The 25,379-nt window shown below is 47.8% G+C and overlaps 8 protein-coding genes across 8 annotated transcripts; 4 read left to right on the top strand and 4 right to left on the bottom strand.

The window, feature by feature from the left end:
- Positions 1-23: 23 nt before the first annotated feature.
- Positions 24-1,587, bottom strand: EDB93DRAFT_1159100 (60Kd inner membrane protein-domain-containing protein). The gene is made up of 4 exons (XM_041449989.1): positions 1,291-1,587; positions 1,077-1,238; positions 612-1,028; positions 24-560 (listed from the first exon to the last, which is right to left on the bottom strand). The coding sequence occupies exons 1-4, from the start codon at positions 1,525-1,527 to the stop codon at positions 420-422; spliced, it is 957 nt and encodes a 318-aa protein (XP_041305664.1). The 5' UTR covers positions 1,528-1,587; the 3' UTR covers positions 24-419.
- A 131-nt stretch (positions 1,588-1,718) lies between these two features.
- On the bottom strand, positions 1,719-4,562 carry EDB93DRAFT_1159106 (DNA polymerase epsilon, subunit B). The gene is made up of 13 exons (XM_041449990.1): positions 4,472-4,562; positions 4,307-4,411; positions 4,109-4,247; positions 3,885-4,059; positions 3,683-3,833; positions 3,496-3,630; positions 3,319-3,446; positions 3,217-3,274; positions 2,948-3,167; positions 2,584-2,891; positions 2,422-2,532; positions 2,238-2,371; positions 1,719-2,185 (listed from the first exon to the last, which is right to left on the bottom strand). The coding sequence occupies exons 2-13, from the start codon at positions 4,337-4,339 to the stop codon at positions 2,158-2,160; spliced, it is 1,620 nt and encodes a 539-aa protein (XP_041305665.1). The 5' UTR covers positions 4,340-4,411; positions 4,472-4,562; the 3' UTR covers positions 1,719-2,157.
- Positions 4,563-4,653: 91 nt separating this feature from the next.
- Positions 4,654-6,262, top strand: EDB93DRAFT_1159110 (uncharacterized protein). Its single transcript, XM_041449991.1, has 8 exons — positions 4,654-4,751; positions 4,812-5,326; positions 5,381-5,570; positions 5,624-5,712; positions 5,760-5,835; positions 5,889-5,920; positions 5,972-6,077; positions 6,127-6,262. Exons 1-8 carry the CDS (start codon positions 4,691-4,693, stop codon positions 6,198-6,200), a joined length of 1,143 nt encoding a protein of 380 aa, XP_041305666.1. The 5' UTR covers positions 4,654-4,690; the 3' UTR covers positions 6,201-6,262.
- Positions 6,263-6,615: 353 nt separating this feature from the next.
- Positions 6,616-7,923, bottom strand: EDB93DRAFT_626055 (pyrimidine 5-nucleotidase). The gene is made up of 6 exons (XM_041456910.1): positions 7,782-7,923; positions 7,643-7,732; positions 7,475-7,585; positions 7,279-7,421; positions 7,109-7,225; positions 6,616-7,057 (listed from the first exon to the last, which is right to left on the bottom strand). The coding sequence occupies exons 1-6, from the start codon at positions 7,804-7,806 to the stop codon at positions 6,806-6,808; spliced, it is 738 nt and encodes a 245-aa protein (XP_041305667.1). The 5' UTR covers positions 7,807-7,923; the 3' UTR covers positions 6,616-6,805.
- A 970-nt stretch (positions 7,924-8,893) lies between these two features.
- EDB93DRAFT_626096 (ribosomal protein L6e-domain-containing protein) lies at positions 8,894-10,190 on the top strand. Its single transcript, XM_041456912.1, has 3 exons — positions 8,894-9,038; positions 9,198-9,662; positions 9,721-10,190. Exons 2-3 carry the CDS (start codon positions 9,198-9,200, stop codon positions 9,967-9,969), a joined length of 714 nt encoding a protein of 237 aa, XP_041305668.1. The 5' UTR covers positions 8,894-9,038; the 3' UTR covers positions 9,970-10,190.
- On the top strand, positions 10,076-19,783 carry EDB93DRAFT_626073 (golgi-body localization protein domain-containing protein). The gene is made up of 18 exons (XM_041456911.1): positions 10,076-11,305; positions 11,357-11,631; positions 11,684-11,746; positions 11,807-14,899; positions 14,952-15,018; positions 15,075-15,222; positions 15,274-15,538; positions 15,584-16,385; positions 16,443-16,531; positions 16,584-16,796; positions 16,848-16,912; positions 16,970-17,356; positions 17,409-17,673; positions 17,723-18,355; positions 18,406-18,932; positions 18,989-19,088; positions 19,142-19,546; positions 19,596-19,783. Exons 1-18 carry the CDS (start codon positions 10,411-10,413, stop codon positions 19,638-19,640), a joined length of 8,337 nt encoding a protein of 2,778 aa, XP_041305669.1. The 5' UTR covers positions 10,076-10,410; the 3' UTR covers positions 19,641-19,783.
- Positions 19,784-19,954: 171 nt separating this feature from the next.
- On the top strand, positions 19,955-22,121 carry EDB93DRAFT_1089213 (uncharacterized protein; the record flags this gene model as incomplete). The annotated part of the gene is made up of 12 exons (XM_041446191.1): positions 19,955-20,360; positions 20,409-20,469; positions 20,516-20,726; positions 20,833-20,863; positions 20,911-21,015; positions 21,063-21,119; positions 21,171-21,329; positions 21,387-21,448; positions 21,503-21,516; positions 21,573-21,621; positions 21,668-21,702; positions 21,755-22,121. The coding sequence occupies 12 exons, from the start codon at positions 19,955-19,957 to the stop codon at positions 22,119-22,121; spliced, it is 1,557 nt and encodes a 518-aa protein (XP_041305670.1).
- A 57-nt stretch (positions 22,122-22,178) lies between these two features.
- Positions 22,179-25,231, bottom strand: EDB93DRAFT_1159131 (cobalamin-independent synthase). The gene is made up of 7 exons (XM_041449992.1): positions 25,063-25,231; positions 24,869-25,010; positions 24,645-24,812; positions 23,359-24,585; positions 23,028-23,301; positions 22,625-22,978; positions 22,179-22,570 (listed from the first exon to the last, which is right to left on the bottom strand). Exons 1-7 carry the CDS (start codon positions 25,097-25,099, stop codon positions 22,478-22,480), a joined length of 2,295 nt encoding a protein of 764 aa, XP_041305671.1. The 5' UTR covers positions 25,100-25,231; the 3' UTR covers positions 22,179-22,477.
- Between the last annotated feature and the right edge of the window lie 148 nt (positions 25,232-25,379).

A 25,379-nucleotide genomic window follows, 5' to 3' on the forward strand; every position in this document is an offset into this window, starting at 1 on the left:
TGGTGGCTGTGCTAATGTTTGAGGTCGTCTTATCACATGGTGCAACAATACATGTATTCCACAAAACCTAGTACTGGATTCTGGTAGTATTCTCTATGTGAAATGACAATGACTCTCATATTCTCGACTGCAGCTATTGAAAGCCCACGATCCATCCGATTTGATCATCTAGTACATATCAAATCGACTTCGGGTCTGCAAAGGCAGATCTCATTAGCTTCTTGAGTACATGGAAGAGAGAATCGAGGGCGGTCATATTAGATCAAGAAACATTCATAGGAGCCACCGACCACTTCCTTGGAAGTGGTTACGTGGTGGTCCCTCGAACCACGTTTATAGTCATCCCGCCCAACCGTGATGAATTGGAACAGTCCTACTCACCAACATCCACGCACGGCGATGCATGAAAACCGTTTTCATCACCGCTTGGCCAGTGGTGTCTTTTTAGAGAGTGTAGGATCTAGCGCTAGCTTCCGCTTTCTCCGCAGCTCCCAATAGTCCATGATCCATGTCTGCACCAAACCAAAAGTGGCTGAGGTGACCCAGTAAAGAATGACGCCCTGAATGATGGGGTTGAGCTGATATGCAAGAATGGTCGAAGACATACTTACTCCTGGCACTATGGTCGCGACAACGATACGACCAACAGAAATCAATCTCAGCACAGACTTAATGATCTTCTGTGGTTCGATCACAGTCTCCCCTCGAGCGACACGATCCTCTTTCCACTTCTGAACTTTTTCCTGACGCTCGCGTTGCTCGTCGGTCATAAACCAGCGTGAACTTTCAACATTGGCTAGAGTGATGAGACCGAGTGCAATTGGTAGGGTAGCTGTAGGGTCTGCGTGCGCCAGTGTGGAAAGCGTCAAGAACGACTCAGAGTCAAACGGGGTGGGTGCTTGTGATAACCGGTTGAGCACTATTGAAAACCCCATGAACAACGGAACCTGTGTGATTATAGGTATTGCCATTGTGAATCCAGGACTACAACGATACTCCGAAAATAGTTGTTTTTGACGCGTGGTCAACTATGGAGGGTATCAGACTAGGGTGAGAGAAACAACCCGACAACTTACGAGTTGCTTGACGCGTTTGCCATGGGCTGCTTGGATTTGTTCCTTCGTGCCGCGAACACCAATTTTCTGCATTTCAGCTAGAACTAGCTTTGATACACCAGGTTTCAACGAATTTATGATGGGAATGACCTCTTCCTCAGCGCGACGCTGTCTCTGCTTTGCCTAAGTGGAGAAAGTTATTTGACGACACGCGAGCTTTGCAAGAAAGACACACCCATATTGAAAACGGCACGGTCCAGATGAGACGCGAGACGACAGTGCAGATTATAATAGTCGTAGAATACGGAGGGAATGACGATGGTAGAGGCAGAGCGGTGGCTAGATCCAGAAACCCATTTGTGAATGTCTCGATGCTAACGAACGTTCGTCTTTGGAAGCTACGAGGTTCGACTTTCCCGCATGGTCGGTGAAGTACCTTGACTGCTCGTCGTGCAGAGCAGTGAGCGAGCATGAACGAGCATGAACAAAGTTAAAGCGGAATAAGTCGGTGATGGCAACTTGTCAATAACGGTTAATAGGAACGAATTCAGAATTTCCATTTGCGCTCCCTAATTTATGTCACTGCGCGCTATAGGCCTTATACTCTTCACAAAACTCAACACAACTATGCCATTCTAGTTATAGCACCTTCCGAGTCCCATAGGTCACTGCGATTCGAGATCAGATAATCAGACCATGCTTATTGTTGCCAAGGCGTAATGTGCCAGTAACCAATATTCTCCCTCTGGTGCCATTCGGGATCCAGGCAACTGTTTGACGGATATCTGATCGCAGTGAATACAACTTCACGAACCAATGGCACGGCGTGTGGCGGCATCGATAGGTGAAATCATGAAATTCAGATATACACAATAGACTCTGTGTGGTCAAATTGAAAAGCTTTGCGGTGAGAGTGGCTCTATTTTCCCAAATTCACCAGGTGACCGATGTCGCCTTGTCTTTATCGCCAATTTTGATCGCTAAGCAGGGCTAGCCTTTGTGCATAAGTGGCAATAGACATTGGTGTTCCAAAAGTGCCGGTTGCATTAGTCAGATATTAGTATAGATGAATGTTCTTGCTACCCCGACCACCAATTTCGAGTTAGTCTTCCTGCTCAATATCGAGTACACTGAACCAGTAACATTAGATGCAATCTTAGACAAGCCAGTCCGACCACGTACCCCTCTTCAGAACTCCTCTCGGCAGGGCAATACGTTGAAAATGAAAAAGACTCGCCAACAAAACCTCCAGGATTGAATACGTGACATCCAGAGTATGTCAACTTGTACTTCTCATACTTGTCAGCCAGAATCACCTAGGATGACGTTATTATTTAGGGCGTACGGAAACGAGACAACTGCTTACGGCAGTCGGAAGAGGGTATAGTCGGAGCGCGTGGTCAAAGTCTGGCAATACAGGTTGAATATGCGTGGTCAGCGGGGTAAGGTGACTTTGGTCTAATATCGACTGGACCAACTGAGCCCGAGGTCAGTAATATTTGCATGCGGATGCAAATTTTGTACGTACATATCGTCTTAAATCTTCACCAGTGACATTTGGTTTTATGCCAATCGTGTTCCTCAACATTCGTGCCATGGTATCTTCCCTAAATACGACAACCTCCTGACCAAAAAACTTCAAGCGACAAGGATTGCTGGTGAAGTGGACTTTTGGAATCTTGCTGCGAAGATGAGATGTAAAGGTAGATAGAATTGGTCTGCGGGGAAGGGTACTGCTGCCCGTGATATCTAGAGGCCCTGGAACAAAGACAAAATGGGTTTCTCGAGTAATTTGAGGATATGATGCTATTAAATCGGCCAGGGAATCGAAGTTTTCTGTTCAATTAAATTGAATGTGTATCGAATGCGTTTATGAATAAACCAGCACGAACCTTGATAACGCTGGATGTCTCTACCGCCCCCCTGCATTATTGATTTGCTTGTGAAATTACCACACATAACGATGACCTTAGGTATAAAGCTGTTCTCGATGCAATTGTCGAACATTTTCTGAAGTCCAACGAAGGTTTGAGGGTGGTCTAGCCAAACGTCTGAAAGGAAGAAAAAATAGAGGTCGGAGAGTTCTTCACGGATCCGACGGGCGAACTGGGACTGCAGCATGGTGAGCCGAGGTCCGCACCGCAAAGCGAGGATAGCTCACATCTTCAAGTAGGGAAGTTGAACCTTGCCCCAAGAAGTCTATGTGACCGTAGATTGACCTATTCTCCGTGAGCAAGTATAATAACAAATCAGAAGAACATACCTAGCAGTCTCCCGATCCTCGCAAGGAGGTTGTCCCATAGCCACAACCTCGAGGATGCCATCTTCATTGTATTCTCCTTCTACAAGGGCGAAGCAGCCCTCTGTATACAATCCTTCGCCTGGTTCGTCCTAACAAAATCATATGAGCAACGTCATCTCGGGACCTTGAAGTTCTTGCCATTTTGGACAGATCAAGTTCGACGCTTCCGTCCGAGTCCTCGACGCACAACTTCCCTTCTTTGTTGTGCGCAAGCATTCCCAGGAGCAAGAAGCGTTCGCCGGCTCTACCAAGCAGCTGCTTTGTGGATTTGAGCTGATTGAGTCACGGATCAGCGTTGGGCCATCGATATCAGTTTATTGAATACCGTGACAAGATGTTCTCGGTCTCGAGATGGAAGAGTAGACGGTGAGAAATGTTCGTTTCGTAAGATGCTTTGCTTGATTATATGCAGTCGGTTGCGTACTGCCGCTATTCGCGAGTCTGCGCTACCAGCGACAGTGAGAGGGCTAGAAGATCTTGGTTGAAATGAGATCCAAAGCTAAAAACAAGTCATGATACGAACACACTTCTCGAACGTCCCTCTTTCCTGAGACCAGTGCCATGATGGCATTTCAAATGCGTCTACGAAGTAGAGATGGCTATCAGGGTCTAGTAGTTCTTCCGCTTCCCCCGGATTGCCTTGGTCCTGCAACGCGTCATAGACTCTCCGCAAGATGTCTAATGAAACTTTCATGACAGCATCTTTTGTGAGGGTTAGCTTTACTAGCACCCTAATACAACAACGCGTCACCATCTTGTTTGTTATATTCCCTTGCAATGGTCTCGATTGAGAACTCCACATCATTGTCCGCAATATCATGCCTTCCAAGGATTTCCTCCAAAAATTGTAGAGCATCCGGACCCAGCGAATGACTGTATTTTCGAAAGACCTTTTGCATCGTGAATGCAATTAGCTACAAGTATCGATTGTTATGATGGAAGTTTGAACCTTGATTATTGTGAGTTGTCTACCATCAGCCATTCCAGCACGTGTGTAACAAGATATGTAGCGACTTCAAGTTCAAGTGTGTGGGGACTTGACGCGGCGTGTCCACTGTCCAAAGACTCGCGTTCAGAGGACTTGTTAGTAGTACTCACGTCAAATATTAAATACCTTAGGTTGTCCGGAGTCTTGGCAGTCTAGAATGCAAGATACAGTTGTGTGAGATGCAGTCGTGATAAAACTCGTCAAGCAGAAGATAAACGAAAGAAATTGACCTCGAACACCGTATCATATTAGTCACGTGGTAGACGGAAAGTGGTCTCGTTACTAACTTAGGTATGTAACCGTTTTGTGCTTCACTCAGGCGTGTCTGCGGTGAGCCTCAATAATATGTTCGCGACGTTAGACCTCGACATCAGACCTGGATCTGGGATTGGAATGTTTGAGCTAGGTGTGTTTGCAAGGGCTACCCGAACGAGTACAAGACTTATACCGCTCGTATCTGTATCAGGTACTTCCCTTTGGGCAGTCATCGACATCTTGCGGGGACTTCAACATCTATTCCCTCAGGTTGAGGTCAAGTTTGATCCAGAGGACTCTGCAACGACACCAGTCATTCTTCACCTTCGTCCTCATCTGGACCTTTTGTTTTCAGGATACCATCAACGCCTTCATACTATCTGCGTAAGAAAACTCAGGGAGCCTCATCCACCGGTGATGCTTCGCTACAAAGATACAGTCATATCATCTTCTGCAGAACCCTTGGTTAGAGTACATGTTAGCCGTACCTTCGGACCAACATATCCAGGAGATGAGCTAAGGTACCCTGGCATATGGTTCAGCTTCGATGACGACGGTGTCAATGAAGGATTCAAAGGGGGCACTACGCACCTAGAGCAACGGACACAAGAGGTAAAGCGTATCTTTATCAGACAAAAAAGTGTAGATGGAGAGGAGCGCGATGCTTTGGACGAGGTATTACCATGTCCAATCATGCACGGTGACATTTCTAGCGCGGTTATCAAGGTCATTTCTACTTCTAATTCCTGTTTAATCAAACTAACGTCTTAATAAAAACAGATACATGATGGCGTGCACTTCAAATTTTTCTCTTCTCCCTTGCTCCTCCACGTTCGCATCGGAGAAACTACAGCACAAGACCTGACGATCGATCTTGGACCTCCCTCTCGAATTCATCACAAGGAGGACGAACGAATGACTATTCACTCACCGAACCTGCAAGCGTCTGAAGATGATGGTAGCACCGACTGTAAACGAATCTGAATTCTTAAAAAACATTGCCGCTCAGCGTTAATGATCTAGATTTCTATAACTACTTCCATCACGGTGTAGACTTCCTAATATCCGGCCAGACTCATGTTGTGCGAAAGATTATCATACATTCGAATATGGTATGACACGCATTGCCTCTTCATGATCTTTTTTCAAACCTGTATAGCCTGGCTCCCCTCTCTTTCAGCGATATAAACGATGTCCCTGGCAGTTGGAGGGAAAACCTGAAGATGACGAAGATGGTAACTTACCTCACTTCCATTTTTTTGGTTGCGTTTATCTGAGCATAATTCAGATTCACCTCCTCGCAAGCACTTTTATGAAAAGGTTTATCCGTTCTCAGTTTTGCCATGTTTATTTTCTGATCCAAAAGTTTAGTTCGAGACGATCAGACGCTTTCTCAGTCCTGGAGAAATGCTACCTTCCATGTTACTAGATCGCACAGATGAATATGATAATATCACACTGCCTAACTCGTCAACCCGTCAGTCGTCAGTGCTTTCAATGTACCTGTCAGACTGACTGTTCTACAGGTTTATATGGTTATGACGGTGTGATTTTGGAGGTGAATGAAGCATCCCAAGTGGTGACTGTGATGTTGTTTTGAATTTTAATATCGACCCTATAGTTAGGAATAATAAGTTATCCATATATCTGTTGTTGTGAGAATCCGCTCGACATATAAATTCAGATCTGGTGTGACGTCGACCCCAAAGACGGTACGTCAATAAATTACCATCCCAAATTGACGCTAATAGTCAGACTGGTTACGAGTCTGATTGAGTCTCGCGTCTCCTCAGGCTTTCCTCGGTTCGCAATAAAACCTGTCTGAGACCTCCCGAGCATCAAACTGGGGCCCTCCGCTTCCCTTATCACTGCAAGACATCAACGTAAAACTGATTCAAGACTTATTTTCCATCCGCATCCCAGTACGAGGCAAACTCTGTCCCTGTGTCCCAGTCGAGCAAACTCGGTATCAACCTCACCGATTGACACCGATTTGGGTGACCTTCGACACTGTCATCAGAGACTGCTACAAGCGATAGAACATTTGAGGCGTCCCAGAACTAATAGTTCTAATTCGACCCTTTTGATGTCTCCTACCTGTTTGATCAACACCATGTTCTGATCCCAATTTCCTTATTATTCATGTCATATCTTTAAACGCCAGACTCCACATGCAAGTACTCTGTTCTTTCGTCTAGAAGTCTGTTATACAAAGATCTCGGACCATAAAGTCCTTAATTCTTCTAAATCAGTGATCTGCGGGATGCTTTCGGGGTCATTATCATTGGTGTTTCGAACAAGTTGCTTCGTCTTTCCGCCATCCATAATTTCCATACCGACCTCGCAAAAGTGTACACAATGACCCCACCCAAGTTCCTTAGCGCTTGTGACATTGCGCTGGCTATCGTCGATGAAGTAACATTTAGATGGGTCCGAAACATTTGCTTCCTTCATGGCCTGTATAAGACTGAGTCAACATCAATGACTGAACAAGTATGAAGAACTGACATTGTGATAATAATCTGGTTCCGGCTTGCAAGTAAAGCCGATTTGCTGATAATCACAATAAACAAGTCCTTCAATCTGGTCTTCTAAGTTTAATATCTTGAGCACTCGTTGTGCGTGCTGAGGGGGTCATTTTGTGTCATATATTCACGAGCACGCGAACCGACGCTTACGTTCTTGTATGCATTAGTCAACGCCCATACGCGCACCTTCGTTCTGTCCAAATCTTGAAAGAGCTTTCGAAGCCTCGGGTCTGGTTTAATGAGATCATCGAGAGGAAGTGTTCCATCACATTTTTGATCGAAATCCATGGGATCTGAAGCCGTAATATGTATATTCAGCAGCTGGTAGTCGCAGCGTAGGTCGTACCTATGTCATGATGACGCATTAGACCGCGAAGTGCAAGTCCGTACTGAGTGTAGTATGCGTGATGCAACTCAGAGGCTTCATCCTCATCGAGTCCAAGATCGACAAAGTATGCTGCTCTTTCCGTATTGATCATTCAGAGTATTTGAGGGAGTTCGAAGACTGACGAACCATGGATGCGCTGAGCCATAGCTTGGGAAATCTTGGCGCTGGCAGAATATAGTGTATTGTCGATGTCAAACCAAACGATTGATCTAGGATCTTTGACACGATTCAGAGTGCGCGAGGCGATGTGGAAAAGAAAATGAACCTTCGTTAGGTGTATCCGGAGACATCGTCAGCGAGGGTATAAAGATTATGGTATGAATCAGACAGCGTCCTGTTTAAAAGTAGTTTGGCCAGCAGACTGATGTGGTTGTGGCTAAAGCCCGTCACACTCTCCTGCCAGCAAGTCGCTTCTAGCAGATGGGAGAAATTTCGCGGGCAAAACGCAGGGGATCACAGCGAATGATGTTCGGTCGACGACAAATCTGGACACTACTACTGATCCTGCAAATGCTGGTATTCATATGTTCTTCGCATCCAAGGTCGCGACAACCAATTTCCAAAACATCTTTTTCACAAATATGACAGATTCTCTTCGTCACCATAATCACCAGAAGGCCGGGCTAACGGAAAGTCAATTCGTCGACATCATGCATACATGCACACTAGTGCACAGCCAGGTATTGACGCCGATTTAGAAGTCGATTTTGCATTGGCACCACTCGCACTGCAGCACCTCAGACTCAGAACATCGAGGATCTTGTGGTCTTGAATCCATATCACTTGATGGGATCGAGGCAGAATCTGCCCTAATGGAATACAAGAACGAAGCCATGGAAAGAGTGTCAGCAGTGACAAATTGACAATTGAACGAAGTGTTGGAAGGATATCGACCGAAGTTCAAGTTCTTCCACCGAAATCTGCTTGGGCTTTTAATGTTTACCTCTTGCAAGATTTCAAATCAAAAGTAGATCTGGACCTGGCTATAGCTAGAGCATTTCAGAGCACTCTAGAATACCTTTCAAATGTAATTTCACTAAGTGGTAAAATGTCAGTTTCCCAGCTGTGTGACGATGAGAACATCACAGCTCACATGCGTGACGACGGACTGCCGCATCAAATCCATGAGTTCTTGTCGAAGTATTGTAGCCCTGGCAATAAAACCGCTTGGCTTAATCCCACATAATTATGCCAGTGGATACAGAGAAGGAAGAGTTTGCAAAAATTTGTAATACATCCCCATCACACTGAGCCAGGAATGGAAGCACATTCGTGTCAATACAGTCGAGCAGCCTATTAGGAAACTCACTGCCGAGCTAAGTGACTTGTAACAGCGGGTAGCGTTTGAATTGACCGTAGCAGCTTTCATAGCTGAAAGCAAATTATTTCAGCACGACCGGACGAGTGACTTATTTAGAATTTCATTCTCACGCTTGAACTCCGATACCACTCGCCTGTGTACTCGTAATATCGATAGACTCGGACGCCTCAACAGACAGTATCCTCAAGACTGACACTGTGAGCACGAATTTTTGCGTTTTCTGACCTTAGGGGGAAGGCCGGAAGGTCTTGGGACATGTTTATTCCATTGATCGACGATTTTGGTGGAGATCAGAGTTGGATGGCTATCCTGCCTTGTGGATGACTTGAGCTCAGGCAATAACTGACTGAATTATTCTAGATGGCCCGCAGTAGACAACTCGCACCCGGCGTCGGGCGCTTCTCGCGCTCACAGGCTGCTTCACGCCGTGGTCTTTACAAGGGTCTCAAAAAATCCGACAAGCCCGCACCCGCAGAAACTCCCGCCTTCAAGGAAGTGACAGTGGGCGGCGACAAAAACAGCGGCACGCGTCTCGTACCCACCTCCAAAGCACCCCGATTCTACCCTGCAGAAGATGTGCGCCAACCAAAGAAGAGCCGAAAGTCGCCAAAGCCCGCCAAACTTCGCCCCACAATCGTCCCTGGTACCGTCTTAATCTTACTCGCCGGTCGTTTCAGAGGGAAGAGAGTGGTTTTCTTGAAGCAGCTTGAGGGCGGGTTGTTGTTGGTGACTGGACCTTACAAGATCAACGGCGTTCCCCTCAGACGGGTGAACCAAGCATATGTTATTGCCACATCCACCAAGGTTGATCTTGGTGAATTCAAGGTACGTGGATGGCGTCAGAGCAGGTCTGAATTATTGCCAAACTTAGTACATGTATCAGGTCGATGCCAAGATCAATGATGCTTACTTTGCAAAGCCCGCAACCAAATCAAGCTCTGCAGAGGCTGAGTTCTTCGAGGGGGGCAAGCCGAAGGCAAAGGAGGCCTTCCCAGAAGCCAAATCCGCCGACCAGAAAGAGGTCGACAAGGCTGTCATTGCTGCCGTGCAGAAGCAGGAGAACCTTGCAAAATACCTTAAAGCCACCTTCGGCCTGTCGAAGGGTCAGTTCCCTCATCAGATGGTGTTCTAATTATAGGAGGACGCTAGGATCATGGAGAGCTGGGTGGGTTGACGACATCAGATATATGATATGCCATACTGCAACATTTCCATTACTCTCTTCATTGCTTTCTTTATGCAAGTAGGCCTTCATGAATCTGTACTATCAGCACTCTCAGTTTGCATAAGTTTTTGAGTGACATCAGTGATAAATGTGGCTGTGCGCCATTTCACTGCCATGCTGTTTTCTTACGCAACTAGTACGCGTAAATCTCTGCGGCTCCGGGACGACCACCAGACTATAGATCATTAACTCGAGGTTTTCGCGTTCACAACGCTCTTCTATTGCTCTGCTAGTATATAATCGTTGACTCTTCCTCTCCTTTTCGACATTCCTTCAACCTTTCATTCCTGGTCGCCCCTCCCGGCTCTCTCTGCTCTATCATAAGCGCCTTACCCACACAGCGTGTCGATGATTCGAACAGTTCTGCGGCATCGCCTTAGCGCTGTTTTTGGGATTATTTGTCTCGCGCTCTGGTTCTACGAGTTTGGCCTAACTAGCTTGTGGTCATGGTTCACCCTTGTGTCTTCCCTCGCTGCAGTGGTCGTGTTCCTGTTTGTTGCGAGAGCGTATATCGCTCCTTACGTTGTCATGCGTTTTTCTAATCATCTACGTGTGCGAAGCATCAGTCTTCGCTCGATTCGCGGTCTATACTTCCGTCGGGGAAATCGTACGTGGCATGTCGAACGCATTGGATATTCCTACCGTTCATCTGGGGAGGGCAAGCCCAGAGGAATATTACTCAAGATTCAGGGTCTCAGAATTGATATTGAGCAGCTATCACGCGAGCAACCTGCTCGGTCTAAGCATAGGCGTAGAATCACTCTCGTGGACTTGTCGCCCTCCCCTCTGGCCCTGCATTTATGGTCCATCATGTCGACCGTATACTGGGTATTCGACCCGATCATCCGCCCTATCATCCGCATTTCTGTCACGTCTATTTTGAATCAGGTGATTCACCGCATCCCTACTCTGACTCAAGCCCTTCGTCTGGAACTTGAATCGGCTGTGATAGCACACACGGCTATCCCAGATGCTCAACTCGTCATTGAAGGAGCAGAATTAGATGCGCATCTTACTTTCAGCTATCTTCAGGTCCCAGTTCCCCATTCTGACAAACACAACGGTCAAGGGGACTACAGACCGTCTGCTGCAGCATTGGCCATGGGAGCATGGAAGCCTCGGCTTGCGATGGGTTTCAAGCGTACGTGGAGGCGTGCTTGGGATAGCACACTGGGCCAAACAAAGGCCTCTTTGACGTTCAATTTGATGGTCAATAAAGTTATTGGTGACACCCCTTTTCATAGTGAGTGTTCATGTTTGCAATCAATAAATGATATTGATGCTCTCATTTCAGGTCATCTGGGTGGCGAACCGATTATCTACCTGTCTGATATGGCAATTCTCAGTGGGGCTGCTCAATTTAGTCCAAGAGACGGGAAGATAGAGGCAGGGAGTGTCGAGGTTACTTTGCGCATTCCGAATATACATGTCTCCATCGACCGTTGGCAAGCCATCCTTGAAATATTTGACAATTTGAAAACCAAGAACACTCGGTCTCCCGCCTCACCGTTACAGACATCGCCAGTCTCGCTTCAAAGTCCTAAGCTTTCGAGTGAAAGTAGTTCTGCAGTGCGTGTCTCTGGCTGCGTCGATGCTCAATATTTTGACGCCCTCACTTTAGTCATTTAATCGTCCCCACTTTTCATCACCGTCCGCTCGTTCTTGCAAGAAGAAGCCTCATATGGTCAGTGAATATAAATCTTGACGAGGGAAAAAAAGTTCATCATACCGCTATGCAACATAGCCGTTGTCCTTGTTATCCAAGATTCAAGTGGACATATGTTCAATCAACGTCACCAAAATGTTCAAAGGAGACCTTTACAGCGCTTCTATGCAAGATGTATCTTGCGTCTGCGGCCCAAGCGACCCTGATCACAACTCCTCACATCGCGCTTGGCTCGGATCTTATCATTCGCCCACTTCCTCTGTTTACGTTATGCGACTCAAAATCCGGGAAAGTTCCCTCAGTAGGCTCAGTGATGTTTTCACCAGTAGCCTCCAAGTGCTTCTTGTCGGTACCCTAGATGCATCTTTCACGGCGTCGGAATGGCCTTCGTTTTTGCAACATATCTCACCAGGTGATCCAAATCGGCCTTTGTTGATGATGGATCTCACACTCGCTGAATTTGCTGTTACGGACCGTTTGGATGTGGTACACCGACTATTAAGCAGCCAACCAATATCGTCTCCTCCCCGCGCGTCCCTGTCACTCCCTGAGACTTTATCACATATCCCTCGAATTATTGCCAATATTGAAGTTGGCCGCCTTTCTGCACGCCTGATCTGTGTGGATGCTATGAGTTCTCAGACGCCATTTTCCCTAGTCTTGGAGTCTAAAGGTCTCAATGCCAATTGCACCTCGACGTTCCGCACCAAGCCGTCCATCATATGCAATTCCGGTGATACGTTCTCCGATCCGACTGGGTTGCACATGATACTGCAGTGGGACTTTCATATGGAACCTGTCTTTCTGAACGTGAACACAGCTTCTCTTCCGCGGAGAGCGTCAAGACGGTTCTCTACACATAATCCGAACTCAGAAGGGTTTGACAGCTTGCTCTCCCTTGAAGCAGTTGAAGTCAAGGGAAAATTAACTGCTGTAGGGGAATTTATTGACGATGGACGAGCCGCATTCAATTTACTGCACACCAAGTCTTTTTTCCTCGATCTACACTGTTACACAGAAGGGATCATTTTGGAATTGTGGCACCCGCAGTCTGTGGCTGCTGTAATTGCTATTATTCCCTTGTTCCTGGTGAAAGAGAGTACGCCTGCGCCTTCTGATAAACCCCTCATACTACCTCTTGGATGCGCTGTGTCTCTGTCTGTCGCCCGGCTGGTCCTTTTCATCACAGGTCAAGATATCAATCCACACGCCGAAAACGATGTCACATGTGGCGTTGCGTTTAGCACAGGCATAGCGACGCGGTACTGTTCTATGCATCCAGAGCAAGTTCTGTCAGTAGAGCATGCGAGGGCACGTGCGCAGAACAGACATAAGTTATATCTTCCTGCAGACTACCTCGCAGAGGCATTGGTTTCTGCAAGGGCTTCTGCGGTGTCTTCTGAATGTGCTGCTTATGGGAAATTGGTTCTGTGGAACACGTCTCTGCGTTCAGCTGCTGCTGACACGTATTCGATGGACGACCCGTATATCTTTGAGAAAGACGATCCTGCATTCACGGGAAAACAGTTCGTGTTCTTACGCAGAACGGAGGTTGACGTCACTTCCCGAGGGACCAGGTTACAAAGCTCGGGAATTTTGCAGTGGAGTACGCATGCCATATCTGCAACCGTCGACGAAGTCCGGGTTTCCTTTGACCTGTGCCATGTCACTGCCTCTCTCCTTGCACTTCAAGTATTGCGGAACATAATACCTAAGTTACGACCTGCAAAAATGTCCAGTGGCTCACGCGCCCTGAACTTGAGCTTTCGGGGAACGGTCAAGGCACTGCAGATTCGGTGGAATTTGCCAGGGCAGCAGCCTGTCACGCGGATCAACTACCTGGAGGCGACCGCCAGCCCCGGGAGTGCCGAGTGTTGCTTTAATTCATTCGTGCTCTGGGTTCCGATGCCTGCAAAGCCACATCGGTGGAGGGAGATAGAGGAAGGTCGATGGGAAGAGCTTGGGCGTTTGCATAGGTGCACAGTTAGTTATGGAGGTCAACCTGATGACGCTATCCTGGTTGAGGGGGACAGTATCCGCTTCGCAGTCCCTTCAGGATATGTACTTGCGGACTTGCTCCTTGCCGTTACACTGACAGTCAAGGCTTCGCGCCACATACATCGTATGGTCGCCACGAGCATATACTTTCCTTTCCCACTCCCAGAGGCCGAAGGTCCGAAGATTTTGCCGAACATTTCGGTGTCCATCCGTGCCATATGCTTGGAGGCAGCAGATGACCCTTTCGAATCTCAACTAGGGTTGCTTTGGAGAACTGGCCTTGACGCTGCTAAGGAGCGCATTCAGCGGGAAGACGCGTTTGATGCAAAAGTCGCTGCAATATTGGCTGCAGAAGGAGCCAACGCTTCGCCATCACATAACACTGCATTCAGCTCAGACTACCAGTTCGATGCCGGACATTCTATTTCTGTTCGTGAGGCCCGGGAAAGACTACACATGCTTCATTCTCTTGATTGGCTTCTGCGACATAAACAACGGAGGCAAAAAAGGGCAGTCGAAGAAGATAATTTCCACCGAGATTTCCGAGGGCCAACTCCATTGAAGCGCCCGACTAGTGTTCCTAATCTCGTGAACGTCACCGGTAGCCAGCGTACACCACCCCTATTCCGCGCCGTTATTTATGGATTTCAGCTACAGCTCTCCCAGCCATCATTTCCATTGGAGCAACTACCTGATTTCTTATATGTTCAAGGCCAGGGCGTCCCCAAGGACACCTTTTACACGCTCCTTGTTCCAATGCATGTTGATGTCTCCTTGACATCTCTTCGAGTCACTCTTCGAGATTATCCGTTGCCACTCCTGCATATCCCGTTTCATTCTGAAGGCAAAGACCTGCTTGTCCTGAGGTTCATTTCTGACTTGGTCATTGCTGAGGACATGGGACCACCACAATCTGTAGAGTGGATTCCCTGTATCATCAGTGGGGCTCAAGGTGGCTTTGTACCCAGTAGCCCTCTCGTTATTGAAATTCCCAAAACCAGCATGCCTGTCAAGACATACGCTAATCCCACTGTCAAAGTTATGACGGATGGGGTAACAAGCTTTGGTTGGGGTGTGAGCTACAGCGCAACTACTCAAGATCTTGTTCGGATCTTGGAGAGCCTAACATCAGAAACGCGTGATTCGTCTCCCAACATTGGATTTTGGGATAAGGCAAGTCCCATATTTATCCTCACTGCTGTTTCTAGACCTGATTGTGTTTTAGCTAAGGCTCATTTTTCACTGGACTATTGAAGTGTCATTTGCCAACGAGGCCAGGCTCTACATGAAAGGTGCGGCTCGAGGTGCTGTTATCTATCATGTGTTCAAATTTATACTACTGTGCTAGGTACACGTGATCCATACATCCTTCACGATGAAGGTGCTGGCTTTGGACTCTGCTGGAAAGGCAATCCTAAATTACTTATCGGATTCCCGAACGACGTCAATGAACTTATTCAGGTATCAAGTGATACCATGTCTATCATCATTCCAAAGTAATGTCGTCTCAATTTACACTAACGAGAGGGACTGAACATCAAGGGTAGGTTCCATTGCGAGTGGGATGCCTCTCAAAACAAGCTGGATACCACTGAAGCGCACAGCGCTGTGCCTGGTTGCCTCAAAACCTGTGCCAAACTTGGCTCTGGTGTATGTTTTGGAGTTGGTGTTATCCTAGAACGGTCTTGCAGCAGCGAAGATTGTACATCTTGCTGCCCCGGTTCCTCCTTTGACCGTCATTGTCGCTTTTTCACCTTCCGGCCTCATCATGAAGTGCAGCTTGTGACTACGAAAACGGGAATACCTTGCCAGGTTAGATTATTCTTTCGATTGCCTTCCCTCGCTGATTGTTTTTAGACACTTCACGACTCCTATAAGGGCTTCCGATCTGACTTCATCCACCTCTCTGTGTCTTTGACATCTTCTCTGCATTCGAATACCTCCACCGATCCAACAAGCCCGAGCAGTTTCCATTTGACACCACACGCATTTGCTCATTTCTGGTCCTGGTGGGCACTCTTTGACGGCAATTTGTCCTTGCCAGTCAGACAGGGTTCATATTATCCCTCCAAAACGGTGTCCCCCAAGTTTGCTCGTCACCTTGCCACTGTGAAGTACCGATTAGTGGTGCCTCGCTTATTCATATCTCATGTTTACATTGATGACACGAGAGACTCCTGGGTTTCTGGAACCACCTCCTTTGTGGGCACCAAGGCTAACGTCGGCCATTTCCAAGCAGATATGCACCAAAGGGACCAAGAATCTATTGCTCCAGGCGACAGTCAGGATAGCATCAAGGTTGTGCGACATAAGCCCTTCTATGCAGCGGAGGTGGTCATGAAAGACATGGACCTTCGCGCGATGCTGGCCACCTTTTCTGAGCCCCTGAAGCAAGCCATTCCTCTGTCGTTCGAATGCGATCAGAATGCCAATAACTCCACAAAGCCGTCACCAATAAGCACTCCCTCCGACTGGATTGATGCCGACGATTTTGTGGAAACGGATTGGTCTTCCAAACATGAACCAGACATACAGCTCCTTCCATTGTTACTTTGTTCCAGATTAACTTATTTCAAGAAAAACGCTACCTCTGGAGCTATGGAGGGCAGCAAATTTGGTGTAGAGGATACGCACACGTGTCTTCTTGGAAGCGAGCCGTGTAAGCTATTTGAAGTGTTCCGCTTACTCGCCTTTCGTGCCTGATACCCGAATGTAGCTGTTCCACAGATTGAAGTTGACCTCGCCAATCATCGAATCAAGCAACTCCGGGACCTTGCCACCCTTGACCCTCACGCCAACGAAGGGGTATATCCAAATCTTCATCTGTGAAGCAATAACGTACTGAATGAAACGCCAGACCTCAAATTCTCTACACAGGATGACGGCCTTGCTACAAGACTACGTGAATCACTTACGAATGATTGAAATTCCTCACACAGGTTCTCGGAGCAGCAACATTGAAAACTATTATATGCCTTCTGAAACTGTTGAGGCTGACGAATGGGCAGAGTTTGAGAACGTCTACCAATTTCATGCTCCCAAGGTTTTCATGAACGATTCCATCCGTGATGTCCGGCGTTCTTGGTATGATTCCGATCTTGTTACTCATTACAATCCACAGGTCATGCTACAGTACTATAACTGTTCAAAGGCGCGACAGGGATTTGAGTATCATATGGCAACGCGGTTCGTGAATCATTGACATACACTCTTGACTTCCCCTTAATCATTTACGGCGTCTAGTGCTGTCAAGTTCATCAGGGACCAGGCTGAAACTGTTTTGTCAACTGGGCTCCCAACCGATCGTGGGAAACTCAAGGGCCCCGTGAATACAGCTCAGACTGTTCTAAAAAGAATCTTGAATCGGGATCGCAATGACGTCTCGATCGAGGTTGACCATGACGTCGCGGATGGAGATGGTGCCGTCAATCCTCTTGTTGGCTGGGACGAAGGAGTGGCATTGCAAAAACGCCATTTCTGCCTGCTTTTGAAGCCTCAGATCGTTTTGCGCAGTGAAGGAAGTAGTGATTCCGTTTCCGTCTTGGCTGCTGTTCAGGCTAAGCTGCAATCGTTCACGATCATGGACAAGTCTAACCTGGAGGATCCGGTCACCGGTACCATCATGACTAGGTAGGGTTCGAACTTTGGGTAGTCATATACCAAACGCCTCACTTCATGACAGGAGTTACACGACTTTGGACGGTCTCCAGACATTCTGTCCTGTAGACTTGGAATCTTGTGGCGATGGATGTGTGCCACTAGAAGTTCTCATCGACTACCGTTGTGAAAGTGACACCTTCGACCGAATAGTCCCCCAGACAAATGCTACGTGCCAGTACGATCGGTTTAATCGCCTTCGTCTACGTAATAATGTAACATCGGTCACTCGGTCTGTTTTGGACAATGAGCACCGTCGAGGCAAATATGCTCATTTACAGAATGAGATGGTGAGACTAGCGTGTATGACTTTCCCGTTCTTTAATGACAAACTGGCAGGATCTGGTCCATGTCCGTGTTCCTCGGTTCACTGTTTCTGCCAGCGACCGTCATTTCCAATCCATATCTAACATCATCACAAACCTCATACTTTTCTCCGATGCCGCTCACAAAACTCGTTTGGAGAAGATTGAGGCTTTGCTCTTTGCCTATGACTTTACAGACTTCACATCCGCGGCAAATGTTGTCTCGGATCTACAAAGTCGCCTTAGAAACGCCCTTGAGACGCGGAGGGATGCTGAAAATCATGCGCTATCGGCCGTCTCTGAGACCAGGCTGGAAATAATCAAGCTCAAGGCCCATATCTTCCTCCTGACTGAGGAACTTAACCTGATATTCGATGCCATCAAGTTAGCCCAGGATCGAGCCGATGAGCGCTCAGACCAGAAGTCAGCGCTTCTGCTTCTCGCTTCTTCTTCGGAAATTTCGTGGCAAATGCTAGATGATAACCAAGAACTTCTTGCAAAGCTCGCAGTCCGCGACATCGATTTCTCTTGGCTCAGTAAACAGGACAGCTCTACGATGACTAATCTCGTGGTGGGAGACCTTCAAGCATTTGACGGTTCTCCTCATGCTCCTTGGCCTGAGATTGTATCCAAATTTGAGGACCCATCTAATCACCCCATGTGCAAGGTACGCCCTCTGACCTCGCTGGCCTATCTCTTTAACATGATACATTCCAGAGAGGAGTCTTTCTTGATGCTGATTGGGCAGTGCTTGCCCCTGTAGGGGGTATTACTATCTATGAAAAATTCCAGCTTGATTTCCATCCAATCAGACTCCAGCTAGACGCCAGTCTCGGTCAGCGAATCATGGAATATGTCTGGCCGGCGCGGAGAAGTAGGAACAGGGGCATCGACACCGTATCTCCGCGTGATACTCACCATCCCAAACCTCGAGCGTCATTGGATTCTTCTAAACTCATTCAGCCACGCTCATCGCTGGACTCCACTAGTCTTACTCCTCCTTTACGCAAGTTGGGCTCCTCAAGGTCGTTCACAGATCTGCGGAGTACGGCGGCAGATTCCATGATCACGTCGTATCCTGCTGCACAACCCAATCAGCGTTTTTTGACAACAGATGCGCTGGATGAATCTCGTCGACATAGGCACGCGATAATGCGACAGGTATCATTGGAACACAAGACTGATTTCGATGAGATGAAAACACGCTCCTCGCAAAAAAACTTTGTGCTTGTTAAGATCTCAAGGTTAGTTCACAAGAGGTGATGGATTGTGCACGAGGATGCTCACACCGATTTTTTAGTTTGGAGCTGCTGCTAAGCATCATGAAGGCCTCGTCCTTTGAATGCCGTGATGCGCGCATTCGAACGCACGCGTTGGAGATTAGAAACCAGACCTGGAGTGTATGTTATATGATCTATACACTCAATATTGTTGACTAAGTTCGACATTGCAGTTCGAAGAGCTGGTTGATCAATTTATTCCATCAGATCTCACATGGAAAGGCTGGGTCAAAATAGCTTTGCATCAACCATTGGTTCCGGTCTTCCCTGTGGCTCGAGAGTTATTATCAAAAACGAAGCTGACAGCTTCCAAAAGCGTCTCGCAGCTAGATCCTCGAGCCCCTCGTAAGCTGAAACCAAAGCGAACAGATACCAACTCGACAGCCGTACCAGCGAGACCAAGGACATCATCCTCGTTTGGTACCAACCCTAGTATATTTACTGCGATGTCTCTCACGGACGAGCCCAGCGACATGGATGAACCGACTCTCGTACCTACTGTGCCAGATATCAATCGTCCGTCAAGCCGCGCCCGGCTGCTGAGTGTCTTCAGTCGCAGCAGAAAGAGTCTAGACGATGCAAGTGATTTTACTTGACTTGTTACATGCTATTGACTTCTTTGTGTAGTCGGGATGTCAGTCTGTGGATCATGACTCCAAGGAAGGTCTCTAATGGATGTTATATATCTTATTATCTTCTCTTACTTTATTTCGCCTACTGTACGTGTCAGGGCCAGGCCCCATGGGCCCGTGACGTAAAGTTTCACGAACGTGTTGCTATTAATACTTATTCTGCTCCGCCGGCGCTACGGTAATCATTTGCTCCAGACACCTCCCTTAAGTTCTACTTTTCGAGAAAGAGACGGGCAAATGCCTTCAGTCAGGATAAGGAGGACTTCATCTACATATGTTCTCCTCCCCGCCAGATTCGACGATGTTATCGAGCCGTCATTATCGCGGTCCATGACGGTACGCGGACAACGTAGTATGGGCAATATTCCCAAACCTACTACTACCACCACTACTAGTGGGAACAAGCAACGCTTGAGGAGCCACACCACAAGTGGGGCATTTGAGTCCGTCTCCCGCCCTCCCATTAACCGTGAATGGTCTCGGTCTAGAAGCAAGGTCGTTGAGCACGTTCTTGCCTCTCGCAGGCCATCCGTATCACCTCCATCACCTCCGTCACTGTCACACCACGGTACTCCAACTATAGACGGCTATGGGACCATCAGGAATAGGTTGCAGGTTTCTCAGACCGACATTTCGACCCACATCCAATCCGACAGGGCACCCGGTATCATAGAAAGCGCACTCCAACTGCAGCAAAGCCAGCACCTTGACGAAAGTATTGACCATCATGATGATATAGTGGATCATTTGGATGCAATTGGTATTATTGATTTCTTTCAGTGATGTTACATTGTTCTTATGCCTCCAGATCCCCAGGTCGCTACTGTATCCAGCCTGGCCAATGCCGCTAATTGTATTTTAATGCAAGTGTTCTTCATGTTCAGATGGATCAATCAAGTTAAACGATTGTATCAGCCCTCCATCAAACTTCTACTCTCGAAAACCAGTAATTGCGTTATTTTATCCGAGTGGGCGACAAGTTTTAGACATGGAATCCACTGGACATGTCCAATTTGATAGCATGGACGAATCATTAGACAGACATGTCGAAGACGTCCTGACCGGTCGATCCAAGGCCAGACGTAAACTTCACGGTGTTTGGTCATTTTTGAAAACTCGTCAGTGTGTCTTCAGTCATTTGTATTTCAATGTTTGTTCATCTCTTCGCAGCGATAGGCGTGAGTCCGGTGTATAGCAATGCGATTTATTTATGGGTCACTAACTGATTCCAGATCATAACGGGCATTTACGGTTTTCTTGTGGGTACGTAGGTCTATCGTGCTCTATTCTTAGGTGCTGACCTTTCACAGTGTTCTGGGGAGCTGCGCTAGTGTTATTCTTGCTGAAATGGATTAATTTACACAATGCAAATACCCAAGGTTTTTGGGTCGAAGTATGCTCCCAAGTCGTGTGTGGTCCGTCGTTGTATATCACCCCTAAACTCCCATGACCATTTTCCCAGGTTTATTCACCGTCACCGGTATTGGCCTGATCCCTGCGCGTGCTCTCGATACCTATAGTGGGCCCTTGTGATCTTTGATCTCGTCGCAATAACCGATATTTGAAACAGGAATCTGTAAAATTTGGCACTATAAGCATAGGACAACGAAGCTACGAGATAAAGCTAGTCTCCCTCAGCTACTCGACGTTGATGACTTGCCCGATCCTGTTTATGACCCTACCTTTGTTCATGTTCTCACTGAACAGGAACAACAGGATTTACATCATCGTACGTACCCAACTCTGTGGCGGCTCATGATAGGCGTCGCTCACTTCTGTGATGCAGAACAGGTCAAGTTTCGCGAGAGTCAGACATGGTACCGCCCACATGGTACTGTGACTCACCGAGTGAGTTCTTTCATATCTGTTGCACGATAATGCATTGTTGATACCATTTGGAAGGCATTTCCAATCAAGTGCGTTCTTCTGGCTCGGGTTATATCCCTGCTCATGTCCGCAATGCGTATCACAGTACGGCACTCTGGATATGTCTCTTGACCGATGGAAATTCGGCCTTTCAGGTAAATGTCATGAAAGGCGAAACGACACCTACTTACTAGTGTTCAGGTCATATTGTCGAGTTGCATGTGGTCTATGAACCGGTAAGCTCCTTCTGATGCTAAATTTGTATCGACCTAATTCTCTCCGCGCCAGATTTGAACGACCGGCGTGGACCACAGGTACACTCATTCCCGCATCATTTTTGTGCGGCATAGTTGCGGCGATATTGATTTGGCGAGGTGGCCAACTGACTAGACGTACGGAGAAGATCCAAAATACCCTAAGAACAGCACTTGCGATGGACAACTACGATGGCCTTTTGCACGCGCCAACCATAAATACCTCGACAAATCCTCCTAATGATATCCCTGAGCAGGCCAGTACCGCCAGTACAACTGACTTAAACACATCTTCGGAGAAGCATGATGATAGCGGTGCTATTCCTGCTTTTCCAGCAGCGTCGCCTGCCATTGTAGAAGACACGAAACCCATGATGAAACAGACGATTGACAACTTATGAGCCTATTACTATACCTTGTACCTTCACTCATATCTTGAATGTATGTCGAGACCAATATAGAACGTCATGCTAATATCATTCATTCCATGGTACGCGATACGGTACATTAAGGATTGTTGAAATCCGACACTACGAACATAGACGCGCTAAGCTCCTGCCTCACTCCAGAGGCACTTTGCGGGCCCACAAAGCAGCAACTATCTGTTGCCTGTCCATGTTGACGACCAGATCGCCGGACACTGTTTTCTTTTTCTTGCGACAACTACCCGAGGTCAAGTGCAGGCCGGTTCCCCGACAGAAGGGCCATGATAATTTAACCACTTTGTGGGCGCTGTTGAAGCGCAATGTGTAGAGAATTAGGCGTTAGCTCTGGCCCAGCGTGCGGCAGCAACCAAGTTGGCCAAGGAAGCTTCAGTTTCCTTCCAGCCACGAGTCTTCAGACCACAGTCCTGTTAAAAGGTATGAGTTGTGGGTTTAAAGTATACACTTGATATTTCACTTACAGGGTTGATGAACATAAGATGGTCGGGAATGATGGTCAGGGTGGTCTTGAGACGGTCAATGATCTCTTGCTCGCTAGGCACACGAGGAGAGTGGATGTCGTAGACACCAGGACCAATCTGGTTGGAGTAGCCGTATTGCTTGAAGGTGTGGAGGAGTTTCATGTCACTCTTCGAGAACTCGATAGAGATGACATCGGCATCGAGACGCTGGATGGAGGGGAAGATGTCACCAAAGTCGGAGTAGCAGAAGTGAGAGTGGGTCTGAGTAGCATCGCTCACACCAGCGGTGGAGAGCTTGAAGGTGTCCACAGCCCATTCCAAGTACTCATCCCAGTCAGAACGACGGAGAGGAAGCTGAGGCTTGATTAGGAGCGAGTTAATCTGATCACACGAAAACACTTACACCCTCACGAATGGCAGGCTCGTCGACCTGGATGGCAGCGATGCCGGCCGTTTCGAGATCAATGACTTCATCACGGAGCGCAAGAGCGAGCTGCTGTGACTGCAGCTTACGTGGGACATCGTCACGAGGGAAGGACCAGTTCAAGATGGTGACAGGGCCAGAAAGCATACCCTTCATGGGCTTGGTGGAAACGCTCTGTGCGTAACTACTCCACTTGACGGTCATAGGCTTGGGACGGCTGACGTCGGACACGATGATGGGAGGACGGACATAACTGTTGGTAAAACAATGAGCTTCGATTACTCAACTTTCCTCGTAGTGCGATGCTCACCGAGATCCGTAGCTTTGCACCCAGGCGTTTTGAGTGAAGACGAAGCCATTTAGTTGTTCACCAAAGTATTGAACCATGTCGTTACGTTCAGGCTCGCCGTGGACGAGGAGGTCAAGGCCGACTTTCTCCTGGAACTTGACGACCATCTCAATCTCCTTCTTGATGAATTCATCGTATTCAGCCTCAGAGATCTCACCCTTGCCGAGCTTGGCACGGGCAGTACGGATCTCTTTGGTCTGAGGGAAGGAACCAATGGTAGTGGTGGGGAACCTGGGCATCTTGAGGTGCTTAGCCTGGACTTCCTTGCGAATGGCGAAGGGGCTCTTGCGGTTGTACATGTCAGGGGTAATGGCAGCAACACGCTTGCGAACAGCGTCGTCCGAAGTGGACTCGAACTCGCGACGCTTGGCAATGGAGACCTTGTTGGCCTCAAGGGCAGCAGAGACCTTGGGGTCTTGAGAGCCAGAGAGAACAGCTGCAATGGTGGCAACTTCGGACGCCTTCTCAAGGGCGAACGAGAACCAGTCTCTTTGCTGTGCGGTGAGCTTCTTCTCGGAAGCAAGAGTGACAGGAGTGTGCAAGACAGAGGAAGAGGTAGCAACGATGACACGATCAGCGCCAAGAGTAGCGATGGCAGTCTGCGCATACTTGATGGCAGCTGCAAAGTCGGCTTTCCAAATGTTACGTCCGGAAACAACACCAAGAGAAAGCACGATGGGAGTGGACTTGATGGCAGCAAGAACCTCGCCGAGCTGCTGGGGTGCACGGACAAGATCGATGTGGAGGCCAGCAACGGGGAGCTTGGCAATGAAGTTGATGTTGGAGTCCAAGCGGTTGAAGTAGGTGGTGAGCATGATCTTGGGAGCAACAGGGACAAGCTCAGCGTAAGCAAACGCATATTGTTTGTCTAGTTCGGCGCCCTTGTCGAGAACAAGAATGGGCTCATCGATCTGGACGGATTCGACACCGGCAGCCTTGAGCTCAGACAGGAGCTGCTTGTAAACAGGCAGGATCTTAGGGAGCAACGAGATGGGTTGGAAGGTGGGAGATGCTTCCTTGGCAGCCTTGGCAAGGATAAGGTAGGAGATGGGGCCGAGAACGACTGGGCGAGTGACAACGCCGACCTCCTTGGCCTCCTTGTACTCGGCAAGAACCTTGTTGTATAGGAGCTTGAAGTCGGTCTCCTCAGACAACTCTGGAACGACAAAGTGGTAGTTGGAGTCGAACCTGAAACATCAAATCAAATTAACAACACCATTTAGGGTCAGTGAAACTAAGACACGTGCCATTTCTTCATTTCACAGGCGGGGACATCAACGCCGTCAGCCTGGCGACCACGACCCATAGCGAAGAAGACATCGAGGGCAGAGAGCCCAAGACCCTGGTAACGCTTGGGGATGGCGTTGAATGCTGCAGAATGATCAAGAACGTGGTCATAGAGTGAGAATTCTCCGCTATGAATAGATTTATCATATCAATATATATCTTTAATCTTGAAGAGAGCACCAACCTGGGGATCAAGTCGACACCTCGTTCTTTGAGGCTAGTCCAGTTGTACTTCTTGACATCGGCAGCAGCCTTGATCAAATCCTCTGCGGAGAGTTTGCCAGCCCAGTAAGCTTCAACGGCCTTCTTCACCTCACGGTTTGCACCTGTCAATCGGGATCAGATATGTCTGGTTTATGATGAAGATGATCTATGTACCGATGCGGGGGAAACCAAGAACGCTTGATGAAACCATTGTGAGTGAGTTATGGAGGTAGGAAGAAAGGAATGAAGAGTATCTGGTTGCGTGATTCTGAGTTATAAAGGCTCATCTGAGTTTGCGCCTGCCCTGAGTTGACAATAGCAATCGATCAATTGAAAGATCTAATCAATTTCCACGACACACGCCACACTGAACATTTTATCTGCTGGCATTCTCGTGACCAGTCCATGAGGCGAGTTGACGATAGACAATTCCTGAAAGCGTTCGTATGCTTCTCCATCCTCTCCCATGAACATGGGAGTCTGCTTCGCAC

This window comes from Suillus bovinus (genome assembly GCF_016758785.1).
Source record: "Suillus bovinus strain UH-Sbo-P2 chromosome Unknown EDB93scaffold_46, whole genome shotgun sequence".
NCBI lineage: Eukaryota > Fungi > Basidiomycota > Agaricomycetes > Boletales > Suillaceae > Suillus > Suillus bovinus.

Coding starts and splice junctions, on each gene's coding strand:
- EDB93DRAFT_626073 (XM_041456911.1), top strand. CDS start 10,411: ATGATTCGAACAGTTCTGCGGCATCGCCTTAGCGCTGTTTTTGGGATT. Junction 16,386..16,442: donor TCTTCTTGGAAGCGAGCCGT/GTAAGCTATTTG, acceptor ACCCGAATGTAG/CTGTTCCACAGATTGAAGTT. Junction 16,913..16,969: donor GAGTATCATATGGCAACGCG/GTTCGTGAATCA, acceptor TACGGCGTCTAG/TGCTGTCAAGTTCATCAGGG.
- EDB93DRAFT_1159131 (XM_041449992.1), bottom strand. CDS start 25,099: ATGGTTTCATCAAGCGTTCTTGGTTTCCCCCGCATCG. Junction 25,011..25,062: donor TCTTGGTTTCCCCCGCATCG/GTACATAGATCA, acceptor CCCGATTGACAG/GTGCAAACCGTGAGGTGAAG. Junction 24,813..24,868: donor GGTGTCGACTTGATCCCCAG/GTTGGTGCTCTC, acceptor ATCTATTCATAG/CGGAGAATTCTCACTCTATG.
- EDB93DRAFT_1159100 (XM_041449989.1), bottom strand. CDS start 1,527: ATGCTCGCTCACTGCTCTGCACGACGAGCAGTCAAGGTACTTCACCGA. Junction 1,029..1,076: donor GCAAACGCGTCAAGCAACTC/GTAAGTTGTCGG, acceptor TACCCTCCATAG/TTGACCACGCGTCAAAAACA. Junction 561..611: donor TCGCGACCATAGTGCCAGGA/GTAAGTATGTCT, acceptor CCCATCATTCAG/GGCGTCATTCTTTACTGGGT.
- EDB93DRAFT_1159106 (XM_041449990.1), bottom strand. CDS start 4,339: ATGGCTGATGGTAGACAACTCACAATAATCAAG. Junction 3,447..3,495: donor AACTTGATCTGTCCAAAATG/GCAAGAACTTCA, acceptor TGATTTTGTTAG/GACGAACCAGGCGAAGGATT. Junction 3,275..3,318: donor GAGGATCGGGAGACTGCTAG/GTATGTTCTTCT, acceptor CACGGAGAATAG/GTCAATCTACGGTCACATAG.
- EDB93DRAFT_626055 (XM_041456910.1), bottom strand. CDS start 7,806: ATGTCTCCGGATACACCTAACGAAG. Junction 7,422..7,474: donor AATGCGTCATCATGACATAG/GTACGACCTACG, acceptor TTACGGCTTCAG/ATCCCATGGATTTCGATCAA. Junction 7,058..7,108: donor AACCAGATTATTATCACAAT/GTCAGTTCTTCA, acceptor AGTCTTATACAG/GCCATGAAGGAAGCAAATGT.
- EDB93DRAFT_626096 (XM_041456912.1), top strand. CDS start 9,198: ATGGCCCGCAGTAGACAACTCGCACCCGGCGTCGGGCGCTTCTCGCGC. Junction 9,663..9,720: donor TTGATCTTGGTGAATTCAAG/GTACGTGGATGG, acceptor TACATGTATCAG/GTCGATGCCAAGATCAATGA.
- EDB93DRAFT_1159110 (XM_041449991.1), top strand. CDS start 4,691: ATGTTCGCGACGTTAGACCTCGACATCAGACCTGGATCTGGGATTGGA. Junction 5,327..5,380: donor TTTCTAGCGCGGTTATCAAG/GTCATTTCTACT, acceptor TAATAAAAACAG/ATACATGATGGCGTGCACTT. Junction 5,571..5,623: donor AGATGATGGTAGCACCGACT/GTAAACGAATCT, acceptor TTAATGATCTAG/ATTTCTATAACTACTTCCAT.